At 39.6% G+C, this 15,397-nt stretch overlaps 2 protein-coding genes across 3 annotated transcripts; both read left to right on the top strand.

Annotated features, from left to right (window-relative positions):
- The first annotated feature begins 2,891 nt into the window (after positions 1 to 2,891).
- LOC131368085 (lipolysis-stimulated lipoprotein receptor-like) lies at positions 2,892 to 6,230 on the top strand. Its single transcript, XM_058413936.1, has 3 exons — positions 2,892 to 3,083; positions 3,915 to 4,241; positions 4,542 to 6,230. Exons 1-3 carry the CDS (start codon positions 3,041 to 3,043, stop codon positions 4,664 to 4,666), a joined length of 495 nt encoding a protein of 164 aa, XP_058269919.1. The 5' UTR covers positions 2,892 to 3,040; the 3' UTR covers positions 4,667 to 6,230.
- A 1,440-nt stretch (positions 6,231 to 7,670) lies between these two features.
- lsr (lipolysis stimulated lipoprotein receptor) lies at positions 7,671 to 15,143 on the top strand. Of its 2 annotated transcripts, XM_058413965.1 has the most exons (11): positions 7,671 to 7,913; positions 9,465 to 9,791; positions 10,106 to 10,225; positions 10,528 to 10,584; positions 11,590 to 11,736; positions 12,025 to 12,219; positions 12,544 to 12,600; positions 12,814 to 12,942; positions 13,278 to 13,545; positions 13,630 to 14,086; positions 14,430 to 15,143. In XM_058413965.1, exons 1-11 carry the CDS (start codon positions 7,871 to 7,873, stop codon positions 14,463 to 14,465), a joined length of 1,836 nt encoding a protein of 611 aa, XP_058269948.1. In that variant the 5' UTR covers positions 7,671 to 7,870; the 3' UTR covers positions 14,466 to 15,143. The 2 variants fall into 2 exon arrangements, with proteins under 2 accessions (XP_058269948.1, XP_058269949.1); XM_058413966.1 differs by lacking the exon at positions 10,528 to 10,584 and having other exon boundaries at positions 7,672 to 7,913.
- Positions 15,144 to 15,397: the final 254 nt, after the last annotated feature.

Raw genomic sequence — 15,397 nt, 5'->3', positions numbered from 1 at the left:
GTAAGTCAAAGCTGACAGGGTTTTGTTATGCTCCTAGAGAAAGTGATACTGGAAGTGACTCAGTTGAGAGAGGGGGGCAATGTAGTATGTTTTTGGACATTACAGTGAATGGACAAGTGTTGAAGGCCTTGTTGGATACTAGGAGTGCACTTTCATTGATTAAATCATGCCATGCCTCTAAGGTTGATTATACTAATGTCACTGGGGTACAATGTGTACATGGGGATATAAAGAGGTATGCCAGGGCTGAAGTGTTAGTGGGGGTGCAGGAACAAATGTATTTGTTGAATGTAGCAGTAGTACCAACACTACCAGCAGACATGATTTTGGGGAGAGATCTCTCAGTCCTACATGAACTGATTAATGAAAAGGGAGATCAGGGCACTGATATTATGAATGCCATGTCACCAATCTGTTCATTTCCTGTAATGACAAGGGCTCAAGCCAAGGTTGGCCTGCAGCCTCTGCCAGACTTGGATAGTAGTCTGTTGCAGGACGGGGTCAAAGGCCCAAGAAAGACATGGTGACAGCGTCATTTATTGAAATACTTGGGTACTCCAGTCCCCAAATCCTCCACAGGAGGGCTTGAGGTCCATGGCAAGTGGGTAAAGCACCGTTATATCCATTACCTATTATATCCACCCCTTTCCACCGTATCGCCATGGATATTGTATGACCACTGGAAAAGAGCAGCGCAGAATACAGGTACATCCTAGTCATTTGTGACTATGCTACACGCTACCCAGAGGCCTCCCACTTCGCAGTATCACCACACCAAAGGTCATACAAGCTCTTATTCAACTCTTTTCCAAGGTAGGCATTCCAGATGAGATCCTCACAGATCATGGAACGAACTTCACTTCCCGCCTGATGAGTCAATTCCACAGACAATTGGGCATTACGTCACTGAGGACCAGTCCATATCACCCTCAGACAGATGGATTGTTGGAGAGATTCAATCGGACGTTAAAAGGTATGTTGCGAAAGTTCGTCTCTGACACTGGCCGTGACTGGGACAAATGGCTGCCCTTTCTTATGTTTGCGTACAGGGAGGTTCCTCAGGCTTCCACTGGGTTTTCGCCCTTTGAGCTTATGTATGGTTGGCCAGTTCAAGGACCCTTGGATATTCTGAAAAGGGCTTGGACGAAGGCCCCAGCAGAGTCAGAAGAGAGAAGCATTGTAAAGTTCATCCTGGAGATGAGGGACCGGCTGGAGAAATATAGAGACCAAGCCAAGGAGAATCTTCAAGAAGCCCAAGCAGCACAGAAAAGATGGTATGATCAGCAGGCTAGAGTGTGGCATTTCTAACCTGGACCAAAGTCCTGTCAAAGTCTACAACTCCACACTGCTATATAAAGATTTTGTAAGAGGTTTATACAATTATCAGGCATAACTTTATGACCACCTGCCTAATACTGTGTTGGTCCCCTATTTGCTGCCAAACAGCCCTGACCTGTCGAGGCACAGGCTCCACTAGATCCCTGGAGGTGTGCTGTGGTATCTGACACCAAGATGTTAGCAGCAGATCCTTTAAGTCCTGTAAGCTGCAAGGTGGGGTCTCCATGGACTTAAAGGATACTTTTGATAGATACTGACCACTGCAGACCAGGAACACCCCACAAGAGCTGCAGTTTTGGAGATGCTCTGATCCAGTCGTCTAGCCATCACAATTTGGTCCTTGTCAAACTCACTCAAATCCTTACGTTTGCCCATTTTTCCTGTTTCTAACACATCAACTTTGAGGAAAAATAGGTACCCTTGCTACCTAATATATCCCACCCACTAACAGGTGCCATGATGAGAAGATAATCAATGTTATTCACTTCCCTTGTCAGTGCTTATAATGTAATGCCTGATCGGTGTATATTTATCTGTACTGTATGAATGCTGAGTATTCAGGAAAATCATTTAGAACTATAATATTTCAGGGGGCTCAAACTCAAAATCCAGTCCACTAGATATGCCATTGTTGGTGTGTGTGAATGTATGTCTATGTGTATATGTGACACAAAAATCCAATTATTGCTGTAACTACTCTCAGAGCTGCTGTTATAGAAAATTAATCAACACCCACTGACTAAGCAGAATTGATGATTAAACAGAACTGTCTGTGGTATGAAAGAGATATCAAATGTAATATCAAATGATGAGCAAAATCAAGCTTTGAACCAAGTGATCTAACCGCCTTTAGTATCTGGCAGGTATTGTGTGTGTGTGTGTGTGTGTGTGTGTGAGAGAGAAAGGGGGGGGTAGTAGTAATACTGTATGCCAACCAACTCAATCATGTGAAGCTTGATATAAAATCAGGCAAAGTGCTGCTGTTTCATAGTGGAACATGTATGTCCTGTATGTGGAAAATGAAAGGGGAATAACATTTATGGCTTCAGTAAACACAAGCTGTTATACTACGTTGTATACTACCGGTTATGATGATACTAACCTAAGCAAGGCTTTTAGTGCACAAAACTCCCCCAAATTCCCCCGATACAAACGTCTTATAATATCTCACACAGTTACAATAAGTCGACACTACTTCATTTGCCTGTTCAGTTCGACTAGTGTGCAAATTTGGAAGTAGATTTTATCAGTTATGCTCACTTTGTTCTTTTCAAGCAATGTTTATCCATCTTATCGTTTGTGTACCAGGACAAAACCATTTATCACACATTTTGAGGAATACCGGGCGTAGCCAGTGGACCGTGAAACGTAATACGCACCAAATCTACATCGAAACAAATAAAAAGTTTACTATTTAAATTCCTTTTAAAGACGTTATACAATGAAAAGCGCGTTTCATATAACACTAATTCAGCGATACAAATGAAATTTTTTTTGCAGGGAACCCTTGTGAGTTTCGGTAGAATCGGTCTTGGTACAGTCGCCCTTCCTCCTTCACCTGTGTGAGGGAAAACAAGTACAGACAGCAAGACGGACATAGGTTTTCACAGATGTTGTGTTGAGTTTGTTATTAGCGATAGTTTATTTTAAGTCAGTTTTAAGTATATTATTAGCCTAGTTTTAAAAAGAGCGTATTCCGAAAATGCGCTTATTTGTGATCCTTATCATCCTTATGGTGGTAACAGGTACGGGTATTTCACAATATTCAGATTGTCTCCATATGTCTAGCTTTTCTTCTTTTTACTTCTTTATTTTCTTCCTTCATTTCCATCTTTTTACTATTGTTTTGAACTCTTATAGCCAACTGACGAGGTCATTTTGACAGTCTGTGGCATGCAGTGAATTTCTAGAAATAAGCCAAGCACATTGTTTATTCAGTGCTTACAAATAACCTATTTATTGCATTTTTGAGACTTATTAACTTACTGTATTTCTTTTTCTTTTAATGCGTAGGATATTTTAGGACTGAACTTTTTGACTTTTTGATCAGTAAGCACTCAAAATATACACAAAATCACACGTCTACAATATTTATAAGGCCGACGTGTATATAAATGTTAATTGAGTCTCTAATTATTAGTGATCGCCTTAATACATCTTACTTCATATGTACTTAAACTAAAGGAAATCACCCTTGGTGTAGTTGGTAATATTCCTATTCAAAATGAAAATACTTTTGGCTTGCTGTATATGCTTATAATTGATCATTTCAGATTATGTACCCTTTTTAACTCTGCCTTAAAGTTCCCCGCTGTACCACTTCACACCTGAGTGTTTTCTGATTGCAGCGTTTCTTTTTTTTTCTTCCTGAAATGATTCACTTGTGGTATCACATTGAATAATTGTGCTGTACGAATGAGAATGGGTGCTTAAGGCCTTAATCCTAGGATTGCTACATTGAGACCATAACAGATTAGTACAGCAGGACAAAAACATTTCCTACACAATTAAGGTTATACTACTGGATTTGCCATACATTATGAACCATCACAGACTAACCTCCTCTTTTCTTACAGGCTTCTCCACGGGGGTCAATGTTGTCTGCCCAGTGAAACGCTATGTGGTCATGCTGTTCCAGCCAGTCACTCTTAGATGCAATTTCACAACCACAGCCACAGTGCCTCCTATTGTCACCTGGAAGTACAAGTCCTTCTGCAGAGATCCAATCCAAGCTGCCCTAAACCCAGGCAGTGCGGAAAATGCCATTGCCCAGGCCAACCCCAACTACAACCCCAACATTGAATGCTCAGACCAATCAAGGACTGTACGTATTGTGGCTTCTAAGCAGAATTCGGTCACGCTGGGAACAGAATACCAGGGCCGCAAGATCAGCATCATTAATAGTAAGAGACAATGATTATGATTTGGAGCTTCAGAGGAAGTACTTTACTTCTAACAGAGCCATTGTCACTGTAATGAACTTTAGTTTACAAAGGCATATGGAAATTAAGAAAATGTGCAAAGGCTACATGATTAATGTAAAAAAAAAGCAGTATAATATTAATGTGCTTTACAAATTGCCATTAGAGCTAGCTTTAATATAAAGTCAATAAATAAGCGCTACTTGAAATGCTAATTATCCAAATACATTCAGAGGCATAATAATGCATGTCCACTAAATCATGGCTTTCTTTTTTTTTCAGATGCCGACCTCAATATTGCTCAGACTGAATTGGGTGATAGTGGTGTGTATGTCTGCATTGTTGTTCCACCCCAGGACCTCTCAGGAGCTGGCGAGGACTATACAGAGCTCATTGTTTTGGAGTAAAAATTGAAGACCTGAAGATCTGAAGACCTACCTTTTCCTGAAGCATTTAATCGAGCTCTTATTTTTCCCTGCTTTTATGTATTGTTATATGTTTATAAAAAAAAAAAACCCAACAACTCAGTTTTAGGCTAATTGTATTCCAAGTCTGTAACCTATTGAACCAGTGTTAATATATTAATTGATAGAAGCACTTTTGTACGTCGCTCTGGATAAGATCACTCCAATCAGCCTAGAAGCATGTCTTTGAACCAGCAAGCACGGGGAGAACATGCAAACACCACACAGCAGGAGCAAGACTCGAACCCAGGATGCTGGAGGTGTGAGACAAATGTGCTAACTAAGCCACCGTGCCACCGCAAATTACATTTTAGCTTAGGAAATCTGATCTGATATTCTTTTTCACCACCAGAAAACCTCCTGTACATCACAGGCTGTCTTCCCAATATTGTTATTCTCACAGTCTAGTTTCCTATCACAAATGGTGAAAATGCATGAGTTACATTTGGCCAATGCTGTTTCTCACAATAGTAGCTGGAAGCCGATAAAATACGCTTAAAAAATGAAAGCTTGACGTCTTGTGTGGTTTAGATCAATACATACAGAGCAATTCTTGTAAAAATCATAAAAATAGTGAATAATGTAGTAATTGTGTTAAAATTACATGTAGCATTGGCAATAGTGCAGTTCAACTTTATATCATCACACATAGCAAATACAGTGGGTTATCAAGGTTGTGCTATATTTAGTATAACATGATTGTGTGTGTGATATTGCTTTTATGTCACTATTGTAAGAAGTATAGTATACTAAGAAGTGGAACACAAACGAGAAAAGTGATATACACAGTGTATATTAAAATTATTACATATAAGTTTAGATTAGATTTCTGAACCAGAACTAACTTCTATATAAAGATTTTGTAAGAGGTTTATACAATTATCAGGCATAACTTTATGACCACCTGCCTAATACTGTGTTGGTCTCCTATTTGCTGCCAAACAGCCCTGACCCATCAAGGCACAGGCTCCACTACTGTAGATCCCTGGAGGTGTGCTGTGGTATCTGACACCAAGATGTTAGCAGCAGATCCTTTAAGTCCTGTAAGTTGCAAGGTGGGGTCTCCATGGACTTACAGGATACTTTTGATAGATACTGACCACTACAGACCAGGAACACCCCACAAGAGCTGCAGTTTTGGAGATGCTCTGATCCAGTTGTCTAGCCATCACAATTTGTCCTTTGTCAAACTCGCAAAATCCTTAGGCTTGTCCATTTTTCCAGTTTCTAACACATCAATTTTGAGGACAAAATGTTCACATGCTACCTAATATGAGGAGTTATTCACTTCCCTTGTCAGTGCTTATAATGTAATGCCTGATCAGTGTATGTTTATCTGTACTCTATGAATGCTGAGTATTCAGGAAAATCATTTAGAACTATAATATTTCAGGGGGCTCAAACTCAAAATCCAGTCCACTAGATATGCCATTGTTGGTGTGTGTGAATGTATGTCTATGTGTATATGTGACACAAAATTCCAATTATAGCTGTAACTACTCTCAGAGCTGCTGTTATAGAAAATTAATCAACACCCACTGACTAAGCAGAATTGATGATTAAACAGAACTGTCTGTGGTATGAAAGAGATATCAAATGTAATATCAAACTAGATTTGTAAAGTTTGTTGCGACAAACTTTGATGTTGGCTTGATGAAGCAAGTAGTTGTAATTTCCGATGCTTTTTGGAGACGGGTGGAGAGATTGGATGGCAGTATATTTGGTGAAGTGCAGACAGATAGGTTCCTGTTTCATCTGGATGCGAGTGGATCGATAGTATGCCAAAACTTTTGGAGGCGGGTGGATACGTCACCAGAACACACGTCACGAAGTTCCCCTCATTGGGCTGAACATTTTGAAATGTCACATGTGTATGTTGGAGCAATTTTGCAATTCTGCTTATTTTGGGGGCGTGGCACGTACGTGACGTCACCCGACACAAGTCACAAAGTTCCCTTCATTGTGCTGAGGGTTTTGATATGATTTTGATATGTTTCCGGGAATTCCGATTCCTTAGAAAAGTAATAGCACACTTCTCCAGACCAGGCCCAACAAACGTGCCGAGTTTGGTGCATGTCGCTCTTATGGTTTAGGCTGCAATAATTTTAGAAATTAATTCGCTAAGAAGAAGAATAATAAGCTTATAAAGAAAAACAGTATGTTGGCTCTTTCAAGCCAACATAATGATGAGCAAAATCAAGCTTTGAACCAAGTGACCTAACCGCCTTTAGTATCTGGCAGGTATTGTGTATTGTGTGTGTGTGTGTGTGTGTGTGTGTGAAGGGGGGGGGGTAGTAATACTGTATGCCAACCAACTCAATCATGTGAAGCTTGTTATAAAATCAGGCAAAGTGCTGCTGTTTCATAGTGGAACATGTATGTCCTGTATGTGGAAAATGAAAGGGGAATAACATTTTTAGCTTCAGTAAACACAAGCTGTTATACTACGTTGTATACTACCGGTTATGATGATACGAACCCAAGCAAGGCTTTTAGTGCACAAAACTCCCCCAAATTCCCCCGATACAAACGTCTTATAATATCTCACACAGTTACAATAAGTCGACACTACTTCATTTGCCTGTTCAGTTCGACTAGTGTGCAAATTTGGAAGTAGATTTTATCAGTTATGCTCACTTTGTTCTTTTCATGCAATGTTTATCCATCTTATCGTCTGTGTACCAGGACAAAACCATTTGTCACACATTTTGAGGAACACCGGGCGTAGCCAGTGGACTGTGAAACGTAACGCGCACCAAATCTACGTCGAAACAAATAAAAAGTTAACCATTTGAGTTCCTTTTAAAGACGTTATACAAGGAAAAGCGCGTCCCATATAATACTAAATTAGCGATACAAATGAAATATTTTTTGCAGGGAACCCCTGTGAGTTTCGGTGGAATCGGTCTTGGTACAGTCGCCCTTCCTCCTTCACCTGTTCAGTTTCAGGTTGCCGTCTCACACACCTACACAACAGAGCACGAACAAAATGGAGGATTCACCTGTGTGAGGGAAAACAAGTACAGACAGCAAGGCGGACATAGGTTTTCACAGATGTTGTGTTGAGTTTGTTATTAGCGATAGTTTATTTTTAAGTCAGTTTTAAGTATATTATTAGCCTAGTTTTAAAAAGAGCGTGTTCCGAAAATGCGCTTATTTGTGATCCTTATCATCCTTATGGTGGTAACAGGTACGGGTATTTCACAATATTCAGATTGTCTCCATATGTCTAGCTTTTCTTCTTTTTACTTCTTTATTTTCTTCCTTCATTTCCATCTTTTTACTATTGTTTTGAACTCTTATAGCCAACTGACGAGGTCATTTTGACAGTCTGTGGCATGCAGTGAATTTCTAGGCCTAAGCCGAGCACATTGTTTATTCAGTGCTTACAAATAACCTATTTATTGCATTATTGCGACTTATTAACTTACTGTATTTCTTTTTCTTTTAACGTGTAGGATATTTTGGGACTGAACTTTTTGACTTGCTATTATTTCCACATTTGATGATATAGTCTATAGGGTGGATACTATGTTATGTTTCTAATGCTAGGGCTTACAGTAGTGTTTTTCAACATATGCTTGCAATCACAGTATCAAAATATCATAAAGCAGTAACTATATATAGGCAAGAAGAACAAACTGACACTTATTAATATGGTACTTCTTCCTTTTTTTGGCGGTGAAAGTTATATAACAACTTTAATATTCTAATATTTTTTTGTTTAACACAAATTTACATTCCATTGCCTAAAATCAGTGTGTGTCAGAGGGTTATGGCATGACCCACTGGTTTCAGCTATGGTTTCTAAAGCATGTGAGTCATAGCTGCTGGTTTCAGTTAGCACAATCTCTCAAGTGTTTTTCTTTCTCTTTTTTTGCATTGTGGTATACTATTAAAGAATATATCCTCAAAGACGACATCCAAAACATAGTAAAGTGACGCACCACTCACTTATCTGTGTATCCATTCAGGAAGGCATCTCATTCCTTAGAAGAAAAGCTGCTTTTGTTCTAATGAATATACAGATGTGTCTGTCAAAGGGCTGTAGTGCAGCACCTGAAGGGGTCTTGTGTATTTACAGTCAAGTTAATTCTTCTTTGTCCTCAGTGATTGCATACTATCTAACAAAAGTTAGACTGTTTTCTGGAACGCTACAGACGACTTTGATTTCTTGTGGTGTTCCAATGTGAGATACTATTTGTACGCAATCGGTTAGCTAGTGCTACTAATAATGGAAATGAAATCAGTAAGCCCTCAAAATATACACAAAATCACACGTCTACAATATTTATAAGGCCAACATGTATATAAATGTTAATTGAGTCTCTAATTATTAGTGATCGCCTTATTACATTTTACTTCATATGTACTTAAACTAAAGGAAATCACCCTTGGTGCAGCTGGTAATATTCCTAATCAAAATGAAAAATTCAGATTATGTACCCTTTTTAACTCTGCCTTAAAGTTCCCCGCTGTACCACTTCACACCTGAGTGTTTTCTGATTGCAGCGTTTCTTTTTTTTTTCTTCCTGAAATGATTCACTTGTGGTATCACGTTGAATAATTGTGCTGTACGAATGAGAATGGGTGCTTAAGGCCTTAATCCTAGGATTGCTACATTGAGACCATAACAGATTAGTACAGCAGGACAAAAACATTTCCTACACAATTAAGGTTATACTACTGGATTTGCCATACATTATGAACCATCACAGACTAACCTCCTCTTTTCTTACAGGCTTCTCCACGGGGGTCAATGTTGTCTGCCCAGTGAAACGCTATGTGGTCATCCTCTTCCAGCCAGTCACTCTTAGATGCGATTTCACAACCACAGCCACAGTGCCTCCTATTGTCACCTGGAAGTACAAGTCCTTCTGCAGAGATCCAATCCAAGCTGCCCTAAACCCAGGCAGTGCGGAAAATGCCATTGCCCAGGCCAACCCCAACTACAACCCCAACATTGAATGCTCAGACCAATCAAGGACTGTACGCATTGTGGCTTCTAAGCAGAATTCGGTCACGCTGGGAACAGAATACCAGGGCCGCAAGATCAGCATCATTAATAGTAAGAGACAATGATTATGATTTGGAGTTTCGGAGGAAGTACTTTACTTCTAACAGAGCCATTGTCACTGTAATGAACTTTAGTTTACAAAGGCATATGGAAATTAAGAAAATGTGCAAAGGCTACATGATTAATGCAAAAAAAAAAAAAATGCAGTATAATATTAATGTGCTTTACAAATTGCCATTAGAGCTAGCTTTAATAGACAGTCAATAAATAAGCGCTACTTGAAATGCTAATTATCCAAATACATTCAGAGGCATAATAATGCATGTCCACTAAATCATGGCTTTCTTTTTTTTTTTTTTCTTCAGATGCCGACCTTAATATTGCTCAGACTGCATGGGGTGATAGCGGTGTGTATGTCTGCATTGTTGCTTCATCCCAGGACCTCTCAGGAAATGGCGAGGACTATACAGAGCTCATTGTTTTGGGTAAGAATAATTGATTTATTGATGATGATTTCAAATCTGCACACGAAGCCAAACTTTAGGCTGTAATTTTGCTGCCACTTGTATATTAGTTTTCCTTTCCCTTGATGGTGGGGTGTGTTAGAACATCTGTACAGGAGGTGAAGTCTTTGACTTTTGCGGAGCTTTTTCATACTAGCTGGCATTGAGCAGGTTCATGGTTGAAGTGTAGAGTAGAGCATTTTAAGAGGAGAACATTTTTTTTCTGTTTGGATAGTCATAGCAAAATCTTTTTCAATCATGGCTTTGTCCTCCTTCTTTCACAGAGAGAAAGTCAAATACTACAGACCTCCTGCCTGGCATTGACTTACTGATCATGGAAGGTACACTAAGTGCACCTCTTTAGTACTAGAAGTTCCCATTGTGTTCCGTCCCAACTTTTACCTCCTTCACCAGGAAAGCTACTTTCTTGTCAGATAAAAGACTGAAGGCCATTGACTTTCTCAAGAATCTGAATATTGGATAAAAAAATATATATCTCCTTAACTGGTGCTAAAAGTTTGATCATTTACAGTTGGTCTGTATGAAGGAAGGTTCATTCTCTTACCCTGGAAGAAGGAAACAGCTCTGCCTGTAGTAGACGTTGCTATAAACATTACATAACCTCAGGGTTTGAGAGAGTAAATGTTCAGACATGAGTCTGTGCTTAATGTGTGCATGGTGTGTGTGCAATTATGTTTGTTATGATTTTGGTGGCAGTACAACGAATGAGACAGACCTGTCAGGCTGGTTTCTCTTCCTTCTTTTCCTTTTTAAAAATCTGAAGATCTCCTGCACTGCATTATGGTGTACTCTGTTCACTGCAATGGAAAATGGAGACAGGCCCATTTTTGTTGTAGTTTAGTGCATATAGTGCCTTGCAAAATAGCCATCAGATTTGTGTGGATTACAAATGATACTTGCATAGATTGTTCCAGTCAGTAATTGTATTATAAACCAATATGCTCTTAAAATATTATATATATATATATATTTTCTTACTGGAGACAGTAAAAAAATTAGCTCTTTCAAACATTCTGCTGCATTAGCAGCTTTAAGTCTGTTGGGGTAAGTTCCTTCCAGCTTTTGAACACTGTTTGGGAAGGATTTTCACATTCCCAAACAGTGGGAAGGTAAAAATCTTCCAGGCAGGTTTGCTCCAGGTTGTTCAGGTTGGATGCATGTTGTCCTCACACTGTGCCACAGATTCTCAGATTTAGATCCCCCCCCCAAAAGGGACTCATAATCAATTGTTTTTCCCATCCCTATGTCTGATGCTTAATCTGTCTTAGTAATAGTATAGTTCAGTATGTTTAATGTTTCTTTCTTTGCTCTGTCCTCTCTGTTAGATTGGCTGTTGGTAGTGTTGGTGGTGCTTGGTTTCGTTTTGCTGCTGCTGTTCATTGGGATCTGTTGGTGTCAGTGTTGCCCTCACACGTGTTGCTGTTATGTGAGCTGCCCGTGTTGCCCAGAACGCTGCTGCTGCCCAAGAGCCTGTAAGTACAATCATGCCTGTATTTATTTATCCTTGTTGTCTCTCTCCTCATAATTGTGTTCCTTTAAAAGTCAGCACATTGCATGAGCAATAATTTCCTGTTGTAGTTGGACTTGAATTTTAAAACTTTTGCTGCAATGGTTTATGATATGATTATGGTAACATTAATTGAGAATGATCACTTATTATGGAATTGCATTATGTGTGCACACCATATACTGTAGGTAAATACCAAATCTTAAAAAAAAAAAGATTAATGGACACACTAACTGTGTTCTTTCGATTACAGTGTATGAAGCAGGTAAAGCTGTGAAGGCGGGTGTTCCTAGTCAGTATGCAGCCAGTATGTTCGCTCCTAGTGTGTATGGGCAGCCAGTGTATATGGGAGGGCCATCACCACCCATCCCAATGCTGCCCATGCCTCAGGGTGTCAACGCCCCTCCCTCTAATGGCTATGGCAGGGACTTTGATGTAGCCAGCTCAGGTGGGTAACCTCTACAATCCTCTTTGTACATGATTCTTTCTTGTTGCGACAACGCTGATAATAAAAATGCAGTCTTTCACTTTGAGAACCTCATTTATGTCCTGCACTACTACCTGTAATCATTCTATAGGGTGTATAGTTTGGGTATGGTAGAATGTGCAATATTATGTACAATATTAACGGTCTACTGACATATGCTCAACTGTATCTTGTATAGTATTCCTGTAGTGTTGTACGAAAAGTAGATGTTTGGTTTTGGGGTCATTTAATGAATCTGAATAATTTGTGTTTGACTTTCCACTTTTGCTTTGTTTTCTATTGTAGTTGGTCAGGGATCCCAGGTACCATTGTTACATGACCATGATGGTGGTGCAGGCCAGAGTAAGTTAAAAATGTTTTGTTGCTAATCTGGTTGAGTACTAATAATCTGGTTGTATTACTTTTACCCCCTTCATCAGCTATTAGCTGTGTATGTATGTATGTATGTAAGGATTACCTGTTCCAATACTTTTGATTACTTTAATAAAAGTTGTGTGACACCTCAAGATGTAAATCTGATCTAATGTCTCATTCACTACATTTATTTTGTTTCAGCCCGTAGTGGATACCGTATCCAGGCTAATCAGGATGGAAATCCTACTCGTTTGCTGTACTATATGGAGCGAGAGCTGGCCAATATAGACCCCAGTCAGCCTGTTGGTGCTGCAGGCAAATTTAGTCGCCGTGAGTTTTCTTGAGACTTTATCTTGAACATTATTGATTTGGGGGGTCATTGTTTAGGAGTGGGTGGGGAGAAATCTGGGAAACTATATTTGGTCTCCACTAGATTCGCTTTTTATCTAGGCTTATTTTAGGTGTGACACTGTAATGACTTGTAACTGTTTTTTGGTTTCTTCATTTTTTCCCCCACACATTCCTTGTTTCCAAATACCCTTTTCTTTTTCCCACACTTTCACATTCTCACCCCATTACTCACTACCTCTCTCCTTCTACCAACACTATCCTCCTCCTCCTCCTCCAATTGCTGTTCTGTTTTCTTCTTTCTCTTTCTCACACAGTTGATGGTATGAGTGAGATCAGTTCTTTGCATGATAGCGGAGACCCTCGTAATCGTGGTCGCTCCAGGCCTCCCCAGCTGAACTCAGTATTTGATGATGAGAACATGAGCACCATCAGCAGCGTATCTCAGAATATGCGGAGAGATGAGCCCAGGAGAGGAGGTGGTGGTGGTCCTAGCCATGGCCGGGCTCGTTCCATGGATAACCTTGATGATATCGGCCGAAATTACAGAGACCGTGATTATCCCCCTAGAAGAGGCAGAAGAGGGTGAGCTAAGAAGCTTGTGGCTTATAACTAATCTGAATGAATATAATCATACCTGATTGTATAAACAATTTGCTCTCCCTGCAGTTCTGATGATGAATGGAGCAGCAGCGCTCGTGGATATGACCGTGTCCATGATGACCGATCCCGGGAATATCCTCCTGACGATCGCTTCCGTGATGACGCTCGTGTCGGCTTCCAAGGCCGCCGCAGTCGTAGCCGAGATGACTTGATGGACCTGGAACGTGGGCGGGGTGTCGGAGGCCGGGATGCATATGATGACAGCTTCCTGCGGGAGGCAATGGAGAGGAAGAAGTTGGGCGAGCAGCAGCGGGCACGGAGCCGTGAGCGTCTTGACAGCGACAGTGAGCGCTCAGACCGCTTCAGGGGAGGACATGCAGGGCCACCACCACTCCCTCTCAGCAGGCCTGCAGGCAATCCTGATCAGCGACGTGCCAACAATGCCGGCTTCCCACCACCACCACCATCCTACGCTGAGGATACAGACAGCTTAGCATCATCCAAGAAGAGCAATCTCCGCAAGGTGAGTAATTCTCACTTGTGTTACACACAGTAATTATTTTCCGAGCTGTTGAAACTCTACCAGTAGTAATTTTCACAATATGGAAAACAAATGGACTTCTTAGAATGGACTTCTTTTTTTTTTTTTTTCTTTTTTTTTTCTTCACTGGGTGTTAGGTTGCATTAATGTTCAAAGTATTATTTTTGCCACTGAGTGTATGCGAGACGTTTTACACCAGCATTACCAAAAAAGTTAAAGTAATATCTTAAAATCACAAGCTTGGCAGAGCTGTATAATTTCAGGGTGTCATCTTTCTTTATGGTCTGAGAACGCAAGTTTATGTGAAAATGTTTGTCTTCCACAGAACGGAGCTGTGAGTCGTGAGAGTCTGGTGGTGTGAAACTCTACGAGATTGCAGTCAACATGTCCCTTGATGTGTTTATTACGATTTGTAAGTCTGTTTTTCAGTGTCCGATGCTAAATGTTTATTATGGGATTAAATGGGGATGCACGTGTGTGAATGCGATTTTTATCTGAGAGAGAGTCTCATGATTTTGTTCAATGTTACTGTTTCAGTAGTTTTATAAAATCACTGTTTTATAATAATGAAAAATGCATTTTTTAAAATGCTATTGTTCTGATATTGAATATTTTACTTAAAATATCCATGTGACACTAAGACTAGGCAGTAATAACACACATAACAAGCTTTACATCTTCTGGCTTAGAAACTGAATTGTAAATGTGTATAAAGTATAATAAAAACAATTTTACAGATCATTGTATTTACTGTAAAAAGCTTTAACACTGATTTGTTTTTTATTAGTTTGGCAGCACTAATTTCTTTGTATTGCAAGTTGTAGGGCTTGCAAAAGAAAAGATGCTGCCTCTCTTGACAATGTTGTAAGTTTTAGAAATTCTTTACTGTGCATTTTTTTATAATGGAATTAACCAGACCTGTAAATTGCCTTCATACATTTTCAGTAATTTGTTATACTTATATTTTTAACCATGATCATGTGATACATTTTTTTAATGGTTTAGAAATCACTGGACAATAAATCTTTTCTAAATAAAATATGTTTGCTGTTTATGTTGACAGAGAAACAAGCTTTTAGATGTTCTTTTTGCTGCCACTAGGTGGTGTCACTATTTCTTGTAAAGTCATGTCATATTTGTATTGCGTAGCTGAATGTGATTTGGGCCTCCAGTTCGACAGCCAAAAGACCTTTCACATTTCACATAATGTAGATCATTATGTGTATGAAAGCTTCCCATGTTGATGTCTGTTAATGATAAATGAAAATCTTTTATTAGTGGGCATAATGGAGA

Source organism: Hemibagrus wyckioides, linkage group LG17 (assembly GCF_019097595.1).
Source record: "Hemibagrus wyckioides isolate EC202008001 linkage group LG17, SWU_Hwy_1.0, whole genome shotgun sequence".
NCBI lineage: Eukaryota > Metazoa > Chordata > Actinopteri > Siluriformes > Bagridae > Hemibagrus > Hemibagrus wyckioides.
The sequence above is the reverse complement of the archived record's forward strand: the minus strand, read 5'-3'. Positions and strand labels throughout refer to the sequence as shown.